The following is a 15347-nucleotide window of genomic DNA, read 5'->3' on the forward strand; positions in this document are numbered from 1 at the left end:
TTCTCTTTATATTTTTTAGGGATTAATAATATTCCTGCGTGTGTGTGTGTGTGTGTGTGTGTGTGTGTGTGTGAGAGAGAGAGAGAGAGAGAGATCTTTAGCCATTCATCAGTTGATGGATACTTGGATTGCTTCCATATCTTGGCTATTGTAAATAGTGCCACTATAAATAAGGGTACATGTATCCCTTTGAATTAGTGTGGGTATTTTTTGTGGGTTTTTTTTTTTCTTTAATTCTTTGGGTAAATACCCAATAGACCAGTTACTGGATCATGGAGTAGTTCTTTTTTTAACTTTCTGGGGAACCACCATACTGTTTTCCACAATGGCTACATTAGTTTGCATTCTCACCCACCCCTTTCTCTACATCCTCACCAACACCTGTTTCTTATTTATTTATTTTTATTTTTAAATATTTTTTTTCTTTATTTATTTATGATAGTCACACAGAGAGAGAGAGAGAGAGGCAGAGACACAGGCAGAGGGAGAAGCAGGCTCCATGCACCGGGAGCCTGACGTGGGATTCGATCCTGGGTCTCCAGGATCGCGCCCTGGGCCAAAGGCAGGCGCCAAACCGCTGCGCCACCCAGGGATCCCCAACACCTGTTTCTTGTTACTGATTTTAGCCATTCTGTCAGGTGTGAAGTGGTATCACATTGTAGTTTTGATTTGTATTTCCCTGATGATGAGTGATGTTGAGGATCTTTTCATGTGTCGGCCATCTGATGTCTTCTTTGGATGGTTGTCTGTTCATGTCTTCTGCCCTTTTTATATATATATATAAATTTTTTTTTTTAAGGATTTTATTTATTTACTAATGAGAGACAGAGAGAGAGACAGAAAGGGAGGGAGAGGGAGAAACATGTTCCATGCAGGGAGCCCAATCGTGGGACTCTATCCGGATCTCCAGGATCAGGCCCTGGGCTGAAGGTGGCGCTAAACCACTGAGCTACCCCGGGCTGCCCTGTATAAGTTCTTTATAGATTTTGGATACTCTTTATCAGATATGTCATTTGCAAATACTTTCTCCCATTAAGTTCAGTAGGCTGCCTTTTTCGTTTCATTGATTGTTTCCTTTGCTATGCAGGAGCTTTTTACTTTGATGTAGTCTCAGTGGTTTATTTTTGCTTTTGTTTTCCTTGCCTCAGAGGACCAATGTAGAAGAAAGCTAATATAGCCAATGACAGAGAAACTACTGCCAATTCTCTCTTCTATGACTTTTATGGTTTCAGGTCTCACACTTAGGTCTTTAATCCATTTTGAATTCATTTTTGTGTATGGTGTAAGAAAGTGGTCCAGTTTCATTCTTTCACATTTCTGTCCAGTTTTCCTAATACTATTTGTGGAAGACACTCTTGCCCGTTGGATATTTTTTTCCTGCTTTGTCAAAGATTCATTGACCATATAATTGTGTGAGTTTATTTCTAGATTTTCCATTCAGTTCCATCGATCTTTATGTCTATTTTGTGCTAGTACCATACTGTTTTGATTACTACAGCTTTGTAATGTAACTTGAAGTCTGGGATCGTGATGCTTCCATCTTTGCTTTTGTTTTTCAAGATTCCTTTGGTTATTTGGAGTCTTTTGTGGTTCCATACAAATTTTAGGATTGTTTTTTCTAGTTCTGTGAAAAATGCTGTTGGTATTTTGATAGGGATTGCATTAAATGTGTAGATTGCTTTGGGTAGTGTAGACATTTTACCAATATTTGTTCTTCCAATCTATAAACATGGAATGCCTTTCCATTTCTTTGTGTTGTCTTCAGTTTTTTTCATCAGTGTTTCATAGTTTTCAGAGTACAGGTCTTTCACCTCTTTGGTTAGATTTTAGATTTATTCCTTACTATTTTTGGTCCCTTTATAAAGGGAATTGTTTTTCTTAATTTCTCTTTCTGTTGCTTCATTATTGAATGCAGTGGATTTCTGTAAATTGATTTTGTATCCTCTGACTTGACTTGATTTGCTTATCAGTTCTAGCAACTTTTTGGTGGAGTCTTTTTTGGGTTTTCTAGTCTGGAGGGTTTTTTTTTTTTTTTAATAAATTACAGAATATTATTTCTTTGAATAAATTGTATGAGCCAAAATTGACCACATTTTTTCTTTCTAGAGACAGTCCTAGCGGGGTTTTTGTTTTTTCCGGTTTTGGTTAAGATACAGTGTAATATTGGTTTCTAGAGTAGAATTCAATGATTCATTACTTATGTACAATACCTAGTGCTCACAAGTGCCCTCCTTAATACCCATAACCCATGTAGCCCACACCCCCCCCCCCCACCTCCCTCCTTCAACCCTGTTTGTTCTCTAACATTAAGAGTCACTTATGGCTTGTTTCCCTCCCTCTATTGTAGTAGATATTTTTAAATTTTAATAAATGAAGGAGGAAAATCCGCATGTCCCCCCCGCCCCCATCTCTGTCCTTCTCACCCTCAAAAATTATTTTTCTAAAATGAGGCTTCCGTAATAACTATATTTTGGCTGGCTGGTTGCATTTTCAAATTCTGTTTACTGCCCTCTAGTGGTGGTTACTTGCCATGTCATAAATTTGATTCTGTGTGGATTTTATATAGATGGAAATAAATAGTTGTAAACTTTTTTCTTGATTACAGAAGCCTTGAACATCAAACTTATCAGCCATTAGTATTACAGAAACTTAATCCTAATCTTACTGGAGCTGTTCTATTTTTATATCATCTGGGACCTTCCTGTGTAACAGCCTACATATGTCAAAAGATCTGTATATTTTGATAGAGAAAAATACGAAGAATAAGTTCAAGAGATCTAATTGTACAGCATGGTGACTGTAGTTAACAATACTGTGTCATATACTTGAATTTTTCTAAGAGTGTAGATCTTAAGTATTCTCACCAGCTTAAGGAAAAAAAAAACAAAAACGTATTTTCACCACCTAAAAGGGGGGTGGGAATATTTATATGAGGTGATGGGTATATTAATTAACCTGATTTTGATGGTCATTTTACAATATATATATATATTTCAGAATATCAGGTTGTGTGTAGTAAATATATATATTATTTGTCTCCCAAAGTTGTATTTTTATAAAAATTGGGAATATAGATCATTGGTAGAAGTCATTTAAAGTCTTCACTTAACTTCTTACATGGTAAACTTAATTTTTGTATGTTTTCTGTAGACTAAAAAAAGTGGCAAGCCTGGGCCATTCTTACTGTCTGGATCCAGAGACAAGACTATTAAGATGTGGGACGTCAGTACTGGCATGTGCCTTATGACCCTCGTAAGTTTGCGTAATCTCTTTTGTATCTTAACTGTATTTATGACTTGTTGGGTTAGATGCCTTTTGATATCTTACTAAATAAGCTGAATCATTGCAGGCTTTATTTTTTTATTTTTTACTTTTTAAGATTTTTATTTATGTATTTGAGAGAGAGAGAGAGAGAGAGAGAGAGAGTGCACTAGACATGAGTATGGATAGAGGGAGAGAGAGAAGCCGACTCTCCACTAAGCAGGGAGCCTGACTTGGGATTTGATCCCAGGACCCTGAGATCATGACCTGAGTCAAAGGCAGATGCTTAACCAATTGAGCCACCCAGGTGTACCCTATTTGTAGGCTTTAAAAGAACTTATTTATAAAGTTTCTTAAACTTTTGTAATTCCATTCTTAAAGTGATAGGAGAATTCCTGTAGAATGTCGTGTTTATATAAAGGAACTACAAAGCCAGTTAATTCCAGGAGGGAGATCTTCGCTCACTATATCTTTAAAACTTATATTTCTCCTGTGGGAGAGAAGCAGTGTTATTATAGACTCCTTCTTCTTCTTTTTTTTTTTTTTTTTCTAAGATTTTTTTAAAAGAGAGAAAGAGCCTTGGTGGGAGGGACAGGATGAGAAGGAGAAGCAAACTCCCCACTGATCAGAGAGCCTGACATGGGGCTCGATCCCAGGACCCCAAGATCATGACCTGAGCCAAAAGCAGTCACTTAACCAACTGAGCCACCAGACACCCCTAGACTCATTCATTTTTAAAACTGTTTTTGTATTTCACTGTATTTAATTTTAATATGAATCCTTTTAACTATTATCTATTGTTCACATAGTCCAATTTATTTGGTTTATTTTACCATTCTAATGTTCATGTTGTTACCTACCTAGCTTTGTGACTTGGAAATGCGTATTTCATTTTAGGAACATCTGGAATTCGGTATTAAGATATATAAATGATACAACAGCATTGTGGACATTCTTGTTTGCCTAAGGAAGTTCCAGGAGAATCTGTGGGCATTAATTCAGTAGTCGTTTTTGTAATTTGACATCTATGTTTGTTTTAGAGATTCTTTAGGTGCTAACCATACCTTGAAGTGATTGTCTCCCTGTAGGATATAGTAGGCACTTAGGAAGTATCATCAAGAATTGAGGGCAGCCCTGGTGACGCAGTGGTTTAGCGCCGCCTGCGGCCCAGGGTGTGATCCTGGAGACCCGGGATTGAGTCCCACGTCGGGCTCCCTGCATGGAGCCTGCTTCTCTCTCTGCCTGTGTCTCTGCCTCTCTTTCGCTCTCTCTGAATAAATAAATAAATAAATAAATAAATAAATAAATAAATAAATAAATAAATAAATAAATAAATAAATCTTTAAAAAAAAAAAAAAGAATTGATTAGAGGGGTGCTTGAGTGGCTGATTCAGTTAAGCTTGTGACATCTTGATTTCAGGATTGTGAGTTTAGGATCTGCGTTGGGCTCCATAGGGGGCATGGAGCCTACTTAGAAAAAAAAAAACTGATTAGAAAATTAAACTCTTCTCTAGTAGTATTCTGAGCTGACTTCAGATATGCTATATCCCTATTTAAAAAGATGATCTACATTTAAAATCAGAAAGTATGTATGGGGTACCTGGTTGGCTCAGTCAGTGGAGCATGGGTGCTGTTGATCTTGAACTCTTTCCTCTGGTTGTAAAGTTTGGGCCCCACATTGGGTATAGAAATTGCTTAAAAATATTTTTTTTTTTTTTTAAGATTTTACTTCCTTATTTCAGAGAGAGAGTGTGCACCGGTTGGTGGGGAGGGTCAGAGGGAGAAGCCGACTATCCCCCCTGAGCAGGGAGCCAGATGTGGGGCTGGATCCCAGGACCCTGGGATCATGACCTGAGCTGCTCAAGTGCCCTGAAAATAAAATCTTTTTTAAAAAGAAGAAAGCAAGAAAGCATGTGCTCTTCTCTCCTGTAATAACACAGGTCATCTTAATTTTCCTGGAGATTTCTGGCGCCTATTTTTTCCAGCTAAAGAGAGAGTACTTTTTACTGCTTTATTTTGGTGTAGCCTCGGAAATGTGATTTAACTTTTGTTGAGACTTCTACCTCTAGTGATTGGTGACTTTTATAAGTCACTATATAATAGGACAAGATTTTTTTTTTTTAATTTTTTATTTATTTGAGAAAGAGCACACACATGAGTCAGTGGATGGGCAGGAGGGAGAAGCAGACTCTGTGCTGAGTAGGGAGCCCGACATGGGGCTGATCCAGGACCCTGGGATCATGACCTCAGCTGAAGGCAGGCACTTAACCGACTGAGCCACTCAGGTGTGTCCCCCACCCCCACTTTTTAAAATTAACTCCCCTTTCTTGGTTATTTACACTGTAGAAAAATTAAAAATATACAGGAAAGCTAAAAGAAAAAAATCACCCTTACATCACTCTCTCATACTTAATAATACCTACCAAGTATATTTTTCTAGTCTAGGGCTGTCTAGTAGAACTTCCCATGATGATGTTCTATATATATTATCCAGTGTTGTGGCTACTCGCCACATGCAGCTGTTAAGCTCCTGAAACATGGCTAATGACACTGAATGACTGATTTGCTGATAGTATTAATATTGGTTTATATTTAAAAAGCAACTTGTGACTAAATGGCTACCCAGGTAGACTGTGCAATTCTAAGCTATTTTCTTTAATCTCTATGTGATATGAATATGGTGGGGGATTTTTATATATGTAAATGAGAACCATAATATTGTACATACTGCTTTGTAGCAAACCTTTAATTTAAGAGGTATATGACGCTTGCTTGTGGTGTTAGGTATTTTATACTGATTACATACAGTGCTTTGATGAACATCTTTGTTAATTCTGTGAGCCATTCTTCATTATTTCTTAGGGTAAATAGCAAGAACTGGAACTGCTGGGACAGGGGATATAAATAGATAAATTGGATGGATGGATATTCAGTAAATACCTAGAGTCACCAGTTGCTAACATTTTCCTTTCTGTGTATGTGTGTACATTTTGCTGAACAGTTTGACCATTGCTTGTAGATACCATGACAATTGACCTAAAATAATTTTATCATGTGTCTCCTAAGAATAAAGGTATTCTGTATAACCACAATAAAATGATTATAAGTTTCATGTCAAGAAACTTAACATTGGAGTGCCTGGCTGACTCAGTAGAGCCTGTGACTCTTGATCTCAGGATCATAAGTTCAAGCTCCACTTTGGGCATAGAGATTACTTTAAAAAGTTGATTTAAAAAAAAGAAATTTGACATTAATATTACATATTCACAGTTTCTCCAATTATCCCAATAGTGTCTTTTATAACTTTATTTTATCCACTCCTCAGGAGGCAGTTAAGCATCACTCATGATATTTACTGGTCATGTCTTAGTAGTTTCCAGTTTCCTTTCATCTAGAAAAATTGCTTATACTTTTTTTGGAGTGTGGAGTTAATTTTTGGCATTGACCTTTTTTTTAGAGCGCTTTGAGTAAAGACTATTTACCTAGATGCTGTTTAAACACTTTATTCCTTTTTAAGTCAAATGCCTTTCTGTTTTTAAGGTGGGTCATGATAACTGGGTACGTGGAGTTCTGTTCCATTCTGGGGGGAAGTTTATTTTGAGTTGTGCTGATGACAAGACCCTACGTGTGTGGGATTACAAGAACAAGCGATGCATGAAGACCCTCAATGCGCATGAACACTTTGTTACCTCCTTGGGTATGTATGAGTAATGAGGTTTCTAAGCAATTAGATTTTGGAGTGCCAGGCATAAACAGTTTTATGTAATTGTGTGGAATTTTCCAGGTAAGAAATGACTGTTTGCTTTCAGGACAGACTAGAGAAGATAGTTTTAAAACTTTGTGGATTCCTATCTTTTGTTTTAAATTCTCCTTTCCTTAACTATATCTCTCCATCATCAGCCTTATAATAAAAAATTTACTTTCTCCATTGCACAACATTGGTTTTGGAAACTAGGATTGTGAAGAGGATGCTTACTAACCACTGTGATGGGTGATTTTCCTCCCCTACTAGTTTGTAAGTTTCTCAAACTAAATCTTACTCAGACTTTTTTCCTATGGAAGGTATATACTATTATGTACTGAGAACTCACAGAATCATAGTTATGTTTAATAAATATCCTCCGTATTATCTGGACCTGAATCTAGAATTTAAGATACTGAATACAGTAAAATATAACACACCTAGAGTATGATGGATCTAATGATAAAAGTAAAGCCTGGGTAGAATAGGGCTAATGCCTACCTCCTAGGATTTGTTACAAGAATTAAACATGATTATAAGGCTTTAGTACTAAGCCTTGGAACATAGTAAGTTAAGTAAGTAGATACATTGAGGCTGAGGCTACCTTTGTTGTTGTTGTTAGATGTGTTTATTCAGCTTTAGTTGGGATGGGGGTTAATAGGGGTAGGTATTTTTATTGAAGTGTTAATACAGGATTTAATCATTACATGTCAGCTTCCCTAACCTAGGGGTGGGTGCGTACAGAAAAAAAATGAGTATTCCTGATACTTGGACTTGCTTATTTTGTGGCTTATTAAAAATTTTATATGAATTTAAAATAAGCCTTTTCTTTTTCTTTCAGATTTCCATAAGACGGCACCATATGTGGTTACTGGCAGTGTAGATCAAACAGTAAAGGTGTGGGAGTGCCGTTGATTGAGTCTCATTTGGCCCCTCCTCCCATTTTCCTCTGGATGCACTCTGATGATACCATGGTTACCCCATTGAGCTCTGTTTAAATAAATATTGTCCTTTCATGTAAATTATTCTGGATGTAGATTGAGCTTATTAAATGTTACACACAAAGTATTCATGCATGGTGAATCCAAATTGTATACTGTAAATTTACATACGTTGTCTAGAAGTACCATAGGGTTTAAAAACCTGGGCTGGCATTGGTCACACCAGGCCTAAGAAGGCAGAAGTTGAATAAATTGAACTAGGGCACTAAACTGAATAGTTGACAGTGTCATTTTATGTTGGATTATTAATTCCTGTTTTTCTTTCTGCTGTTGGTGCCTGACTTGATGGCCTCATTTGGGGAAAAGTGGTGATTATTAGGGCTTTTTCTGAAATGTGTATCTATGTAACATCACTTAAGTGTGCTTAATAAATCTTTAAGGATGTTAGATGATAAGGCTACAATTCAAAATCTTCTGAACCATCTATATAATTAATGGGAATTACACATTGGAATTTTTGTCATGACACATTTGCCAAATCAATAGGATACATTTGTTTTGGCAGCCTTTCACGCAGAGGCTAGTGGTATATTTATGTAAGAAAATGACTAAATCTCAAATAAGAAAAATCTCAGCAGCTAATAGCAAATCATTTATTTCATTTGGGTCTTAATGCTTTGTAAACAGGTTAACAAAACACTGTAATACTCTAAGCTTCTATTTTTCACACTAGACACACTTCTAGTTGTATTCTCCATACTATTAGACTGTATAGTGATGTGATTTCCAAGTAGAATTTAATCTTCCCATTGAGTGTGTCATGGTACAAATCACTATTTGTTTTGATGTTTTTTAGGGATGTGCAATGTGCATTACATAATGACAAATACTGAAAAGGTTATGTTTGCCCATTTTAAAGAAGTGGGAGAAATAACAACAGTTTGCTTTTCAACATGAATCTGATATTGATTTGAACTGTATTTAACTTACACGTTAAAAAAAAGACAGGGTTTAATGGAGCATGCATAAAAATGTACTGTGTTTTCACCTTTTGTTTATATATAAATGTTTATATGGGCCTATCTATAAGTGGATAAGTCTGTATATGTATATCACACACATACAACCTCCATGTCTTTGGGTCCTGGGTTTTTGCAGAAGTGCTAAAACATACAAGTAGAATAAATTTTGCTGTGGAATACCATGCTTTAGAACAAGCCCGTTTTGATCCTCATGCTTCTGAAAACTAGGTCTGACTCTGTGGGAATTTTTCCCAGCTAAAAGGAAGATCACTTCCCCCTCCACAGTTCGTATGTTCAGCATTTTACACATCCTGTATATTGTGATCCAGAGTTACTACAAATAGGTTTCAGAGAGTTTTTATCTATGACTTTGGAAACAATAATTCATTGCAGATAATTAAATACATAATTTCATTGCTTAGCTAACCAACAGCTTTTTTTTGAGGTCATTTGAAAAGTTAACAGAACAAAGAAATAACAAAGTTTAACAAAAGAAATGTACTCTCTGAATTGCATTGTATTCATTTGCGTAACGTGATTTTTTTTAAATGTCCCTTTTAGCATTTAATGGAAATTTGGTTCCTGAAAAAGACAAAGGGTTAGAGTTAGTGTCCTATAGATACACAGAGATTAGGCCTTATGTTTACTAGAAGCAGCTTTACGTCTAACTTGTGTCTTTTTGTTCGTTTGCTTTGTTTTTAATAATTCCTGAGCGATGTCTCTGGAAGGAAAAGTGTTTTGAGAACTAAAGGCTATTTTTGAAGACAAAAATTACAACTTAAGCTAATTCCCTAAATACAGTAGAATAACTTTAGGGACAATATTGCCTCACAACCCTGCTCACATTGAGAAGTCTCTTTTTTTTTGTTTCCCTTTAGCTGTTCTGACTGGATTTTTCTACAAAAGCTATGGAAGATATCTTTGTTCTCGTTTGCTGCTACTTCCTGTCCTATTTTAAGAAATATAAATACATAGAAATGGTGCATCTTAACATTTGTTTGTACATGTATAAATGTCTTGTATTTTAATTCATTTTTAGCATGTAGCAACACGAATTGTTTAAGGGTAAGCCACAACATCTAGAAATCACTCATAGCTACGAACAATAAAGGAAAAAAATGGTACCGATTTAGGAGGAAACAAAGCTGCTGTCCGCTGGGTTTCCCCCCCTGCAGCATACAGTGACTTTCGTTGACAAAGGAGGAGAAACAATATTACTCTGTAAACAAAGTTATCCTTACTTGGGAGATTGCCACAGCCTGCTGCTTAGTTGAGCTACCAGACAGCCTCCATTTAAGAAGCAGCAAACACTGAATCTCAGGGATGGTCCTCAACTGGATCCAAATGTAACGAGCCCTGTTTGAATAATGAAGGGGGGTGGGGGAGAGCGATCCATCCACGATCTGGAGTCAGAGGTGTGCGGTTTCCTGCACTGTTGTTTGACACTGCCCTGTTGATGCCCTTTCTTCCTGTTGCCTCCGTTTTCTCTGTCTGCTGTCTAACCCTGTGCCTTGCCTGGGATAAGTACAATGATGAGGTTACTGGTTTGGATTGTAAGTAGAGGAAGTTACGAATTGGTTTAGAGGTTCACTGCTGCTTTGTCACTTTCTCAAATTGGCCATTAAGAAATAAAAAGCTGGTAGAATTGCATCTTCAGATGATTATTTGACTTTGTGTGTGTGTGAAAACAGACATTCCAGTGCCACCCTAAATAATGTGCCCAAGAAGTCCTAGCTGCACTCTTCGAAGTGCAAGCCACAGAGACTGTGGTTTAGACATTGCTTGGAAAATAGTTGCTTTTTTGACATGGCATCTTGCACTTTAGGAGACTAAGACCGTCCTGTTTTGTCTATGTGTGGTGTGACCAATGGTGTGCCCAGAGCACTGCTCTAAAATCACTAGTGTTAGCAAGTCGTCCAGGCTGTGGAGCGCTCGCTGTAGTCTTTGGAAGCTTCGGCTCTAGATCACTAAGCCCAGTCTCCTTACTGTCAGTGCCCTGCTCTCCTGTTTGCCTCTTTCTGTTTCTGTGTGAACTTCCAGTTAAAATCACTCATTAAATAGTTTTCTTTTAAAATTATTTAAAGAAAAACTATTTAAAGGATATTTTGTTTTGTTGACAGTGGTGGCTTGATAATCCTTAAGCAACTGAAGTTAAAATTGTTGAAGGAAAAGGCACTTGAAATGGTTACTCTTTCTGTCCAGCTGTATATAAGTCCAATGTGTTAATTAATCTAGATGATGCAAAGAAGAATCTCCTGGTAGAGAAGCGACATGTACAAAATCGGTGAAAAAGGTTTTGGGGTTTTGTTTTGTTTTGTTTTCCAGTAGGGTGGGGGGAGGGCAAGCTGGATTTACAAGTCACAACTGGACTGAACTGGCCTTTTTATCTTTCCACTCTATCATGTAAGTAGCTGCTTTCTTGTCCTGCCTATCCTTCAGGCATCCCTAGAGCTCACTCTGAAGATGATAGAAACAAACACAAAATCTTCGGGTTAGAAGTTGATCCTGACACTGACATGAAGGCAAGCATTGATTTCATATGAATGTTGCAGAGGTGGTGGTGATTGGAGAAAACAGTTCCCAGATTGTAAGAGTTAACTGAAGATATTGACACAATTTTAAAAAATCAGTAAAGGAATGTATATAATATTGCTCTTGTGTTTTACAGTAAGATTTGTTGCTCTCAGACTGTGTAAAACAAAATTTATTCATGTTTTCTGCATATTAAAAAATCCTATTGTACCAATTGGTAAACTATTAAATGCCTATAAAACTAGATGTGATTTTTTGTTGTTGTTGTCTTTGTGCAGGGATTTAAAGCCTTATAATTGAGTCCAAATTGGAGATGGAATATGTTCAACACCAGTCATACAGTGAGATGCAAGTTGGTAGCAGGGCTTTAATAGAAGTCTTTTCTTGAGGGTGATGCTGGTACTGTGTTTGCGGTCTGCTTCCTTCGCCTTATTTAGAGGTCAAGAGCTAGGAGTCATGGCTGCAGGGGCGCTTGCCAAGGTGGGTGGGCTTAATGAGCCTCGACTTCTCTAAGGCACCGCCCTCCCCTCCTGCAGCCCTTCCTGACAGTGACTCTTCAGTCCAGGAGCCCAGGCCCTGGAGAGCTGATGCCAGGAATGACCTATTGTAAACCCCCACGCCCCCCCCCCCACACACACACACACACCAACAAAGACTTGGCGCCTTTGTGGTGGTCAGGGTCCACAGCTAAGGATCATGCCCCTTTTGTTCTATTAATGAATGAGCCTCTTTCTATCCAGTGGTCTTGGATTCTTAAAGATTCTTAATACTGTTTTAAATTTTGCTTGAAATGTACCAAAATTGTCTTCACTCTTGCCCCAGAAGTCCCATGGTTTTCCCTCTGCTTTACACATGCTGGCTATGTCCTACCTTCATCCTTTCCATCTCTGCTACTGGTCAGCTAGCAATCGTCGTGTCCAGGGCACCCATGAAGTCTCCAGACCGTTTCATGTATAAAGGACAAGATTGATGATGTGGTGGCTCTTTACTTAAAGCCTGGTGGATTTCCTGCCTCCTATTGGGGTAGCCTCATCCCCACGCCCCTCCCCAAATGGAGATCAAGAGCACCAAAGAAATTTGTTTGAAATTCCAGTTTTCTTGAGTGTTGCAGCTTTTCCATATCCCTGCAGGGCACTTTTCCCCTAGCTTGAGATGCAGATGATGAACCTGACCACTTTCCCTAGAGGTAGAGAGTTGTAGCTTTAGTATTAGGATCACGAAATGCAGTCAGCTATTCAAAACTCACTGGTATATCACTTTGAAGCTTCTTTGGTTCATTGGATGTGTCTGTGACATAGGATGAGGGCTAGGAAGGTGGAAGACTTGGTGGGGAAATGGTACTGCATTCTAAATGTGGCAGCTCTGTCCCTGTTCAGGCTTTGGTGAAACGACATGCATGCAGAGACAATTTTTGACTGCTCAGAATCTCCTAGGAAGATGATTCTGATGTGTTCCCCAGCTGGCCAGTGGCAGCAACATTCGGGAACTCAGAAGTGCAAGCTCTTGAGCTCCAGCTCAGACCTACTGCATCTGAAGCTTCTAAATGAAAAATCCACTTTAACAAGCTATCCAGATGATTCTGATGCCAGCTCAAGCTTGAAAACCACTGATCTAATTAATTCAGCTAACTTCATTGAAGACATTTGGACAAAAGTCATTGGTCCCTGGGCCCCAGAGCTGGGGTTTGAGCTCAGATCTCAGCCCTCTTTATCACTATCACTTTGATACATAGAATTTGTTCCTTTGAGAGTATTCTGTATGGTCATCACTCCCATTTGGTCACCAGCCCTCTTTTAATAAAAGTGGAAGGGTGATTGACTGGCTCAGAGGAGCGAGCCACTCGATCTTAGGGTTATGCATTTGAGCCCCACGTTAGGTGTAGTTTACTTAATAAGAAATATATATATATGTATATTTAAAAATAAATAGAAGTGGAGGTGGAGGGAATAGCGAAGGGAAAAGACCTAACATTTTGAATGCTTGTTAGGTGCCAACACACTCACAAATATGTTCCCTATTGGTGGACATTAGTACATTTTTATGGACAAGAAAACAGGTGCACTTGAGGCAAGGTCTTATGCCAAGGGTATTAATACTAATTTAGAAGGGGAGCTGGGACTCCAACCCAAATGCGCAGGCTCTTTCCCTTACCTGGTTCTGCCTGTTAGGCATCTTGTTAGCTAGCTAAGTGTAAGGAGGACCTTCTGACCTCTTTCAGTTTAACCTTTAGCAATGCAGGAATGACCCTCGTCCCATCCCGGAGGCCCTCTATCACATTGCACCACACTGGGAACTCTGTGAGAAGGCCATTAGGAATGGGACGGAGCCTGGGAATGGGTCAGCAAGGATTATGCTGCCTACACTTGAACTTTTGGAAAGCTCCTAAATCATTCTATGTGAAATGACTGTTCTCAGGATAATTGGGTCCTGCCTAGTCTGCATCTCTCTTTTTTTTTAATCAATGGATTTGCCTAATGGGTTTTTTTTTTTCCAGTTTACATTTGAGGGCCACCTGTCCTCTGTAGGTGTCCTGATTACACATGCCTTGCTTGATTTGATAGTTTAGACCCTGGCAGGAGGAATGTGATAACCTTGTTCTCTGCCTCAGGGTATACAGGTTCCTGGGTGCAGTCTACCTAGAGCGCTCTCAATACCCATTTCACAAAGGCAGTTTGCAGGGCATGAGTGGAGACATGATAAAATCTTTTTTTCCTTGATGATACAATCTTAGTTAATTTGGCGATGCTAGCTTTTTAAAAAGGTATTTATAAAAGTAACATGCATGTTAAATCCAAACAGAAGAGTTTTGGAAAGACTAGCATGAAACGGGTGGGTGTGGCTCACACAATTTAGACTTAATGTTAGTCTTCAACAGGTGCCCATCGACACAGACCATGACCTAACATGCTGGACAACATACCAACCCTTCCTGGATACCACTAGTCACCTTATTTTAAAAATGGCATTTTGTCAACTAAGAGGAAAAGGGTGGATTTCACACTTAGAACCTTTTGTTCCCTTTATTTATTTATTTATTTATTTTTCTTTTGTTCCCTTTAAACAACAGTCCCTTATCATTTGGCTTGTTGGAAGGTATCTGACAACACTAATATCCTTAACGGATCAACCATGAAAACGGGCCTTCTAGGTGACTGGTGGATACAATGGTAATTAAACCTGAGCATTTCTCAGCCTTACCAGGTAATGCCCCCCTTCTGCAAGTGCTGTGAAGCACATTGCTGGTGTTCATAGGACAAAGACCATAGGAAGGCATGTTCAGAACACAACCTTGAAACTGCCAAGGAAAGTGGTGGTGGGGGCGGGGTGCATGCATCAGGCATCAATGGGGATTCTACAGCATGGCTTAGAAAACTTCAAGGCTCAGCTGTTGAGCGTCTGCCTGCAGCTCAGGGCGTGATCCTGAGTCCTGGGATGGGAGTCCCACGTCAGGCTCCCCACAGGGAGCCTGCTTCTCCCTCTGCCTGTGTCTCTGCCTCTCTGTGGGTCTCACGAATAAATCTTAAAAAACAAAACAACTTCAAGGTCAAGGATGTCTTCTTTCCAGTTGGCTCAGGAAAAGTAACAAGTTGGAATATTATTTTTTCTTTCCAGAGAATTTGTTAAAGACAAAAAAAACTCTCCCCAAGTACCCAGAAAGGTATTCAAGTATGTTGCTGAGGCCTTACCTGCTCAAGGATGGCCAAGTAGCAGCTGCCAGTTATGGGACTTCCCTTCTCAGCTCCCCTCAGAACCTTTCCCACCTCACAGGCCCTGCCCCTCAAGCCCCCTCCGGGGTTACCCTTTCCTCCATCTCATTGAGTCTCCAGAGAGCCTAGTTCACCCAAAATT

The 15347-nt window shown here is 38.8% G+C and overlaps 1 protein-coding gene across 4 annotated transcripts in view; it reads left to right on the forward strand.

The window, feature by feature from the left end:
- Positions 1–11742, forward strand: part of PAFAH1B1 (platelet activating factor acetylhydrolase 1b regulatory subunit 1) — an 84417-nt gene extending 72675 nt beyond the window's left edge. For all 4 annotated transcript variants that reach the window (XM_026016311.2, XM_072741463.1, XM_072741445.1 and 1 more), the window contains 3 exons: positions 3151–3252; positions 6802–6958; positions 7845–11742. In XM_026016311.2, coding sequence (XP_025872096.1) covers positions 3151–3252; positions 6802–6958; positions 7845–7918 — 333 coding nt within the window. In that variant the 3' untranslated portion in view covers positions 7919–11742. The remainder of the gene's footprint in view (positions 1–3150; positions 3253–6801; positions 6959–7844) is intronic.
- Positions 11743–15347: the final 3605 nt, after the last annotated feature.

The sequence above is a fragment of the Vulpes vulpes genome, chromosome 2 (assembly GCF_048418805.1).
Source record: "Vulpes vulpes isolate BD-2025 chromosome 2, VulVul3, whole genome shotgun sequence".
In the NCBI taxonomy this organism is placed as follows: Eukaryota; Metazoa; Chordata; class Mammalia; order Carnivora; family Canidae; genus Vulpes; species Vulpes vulpes.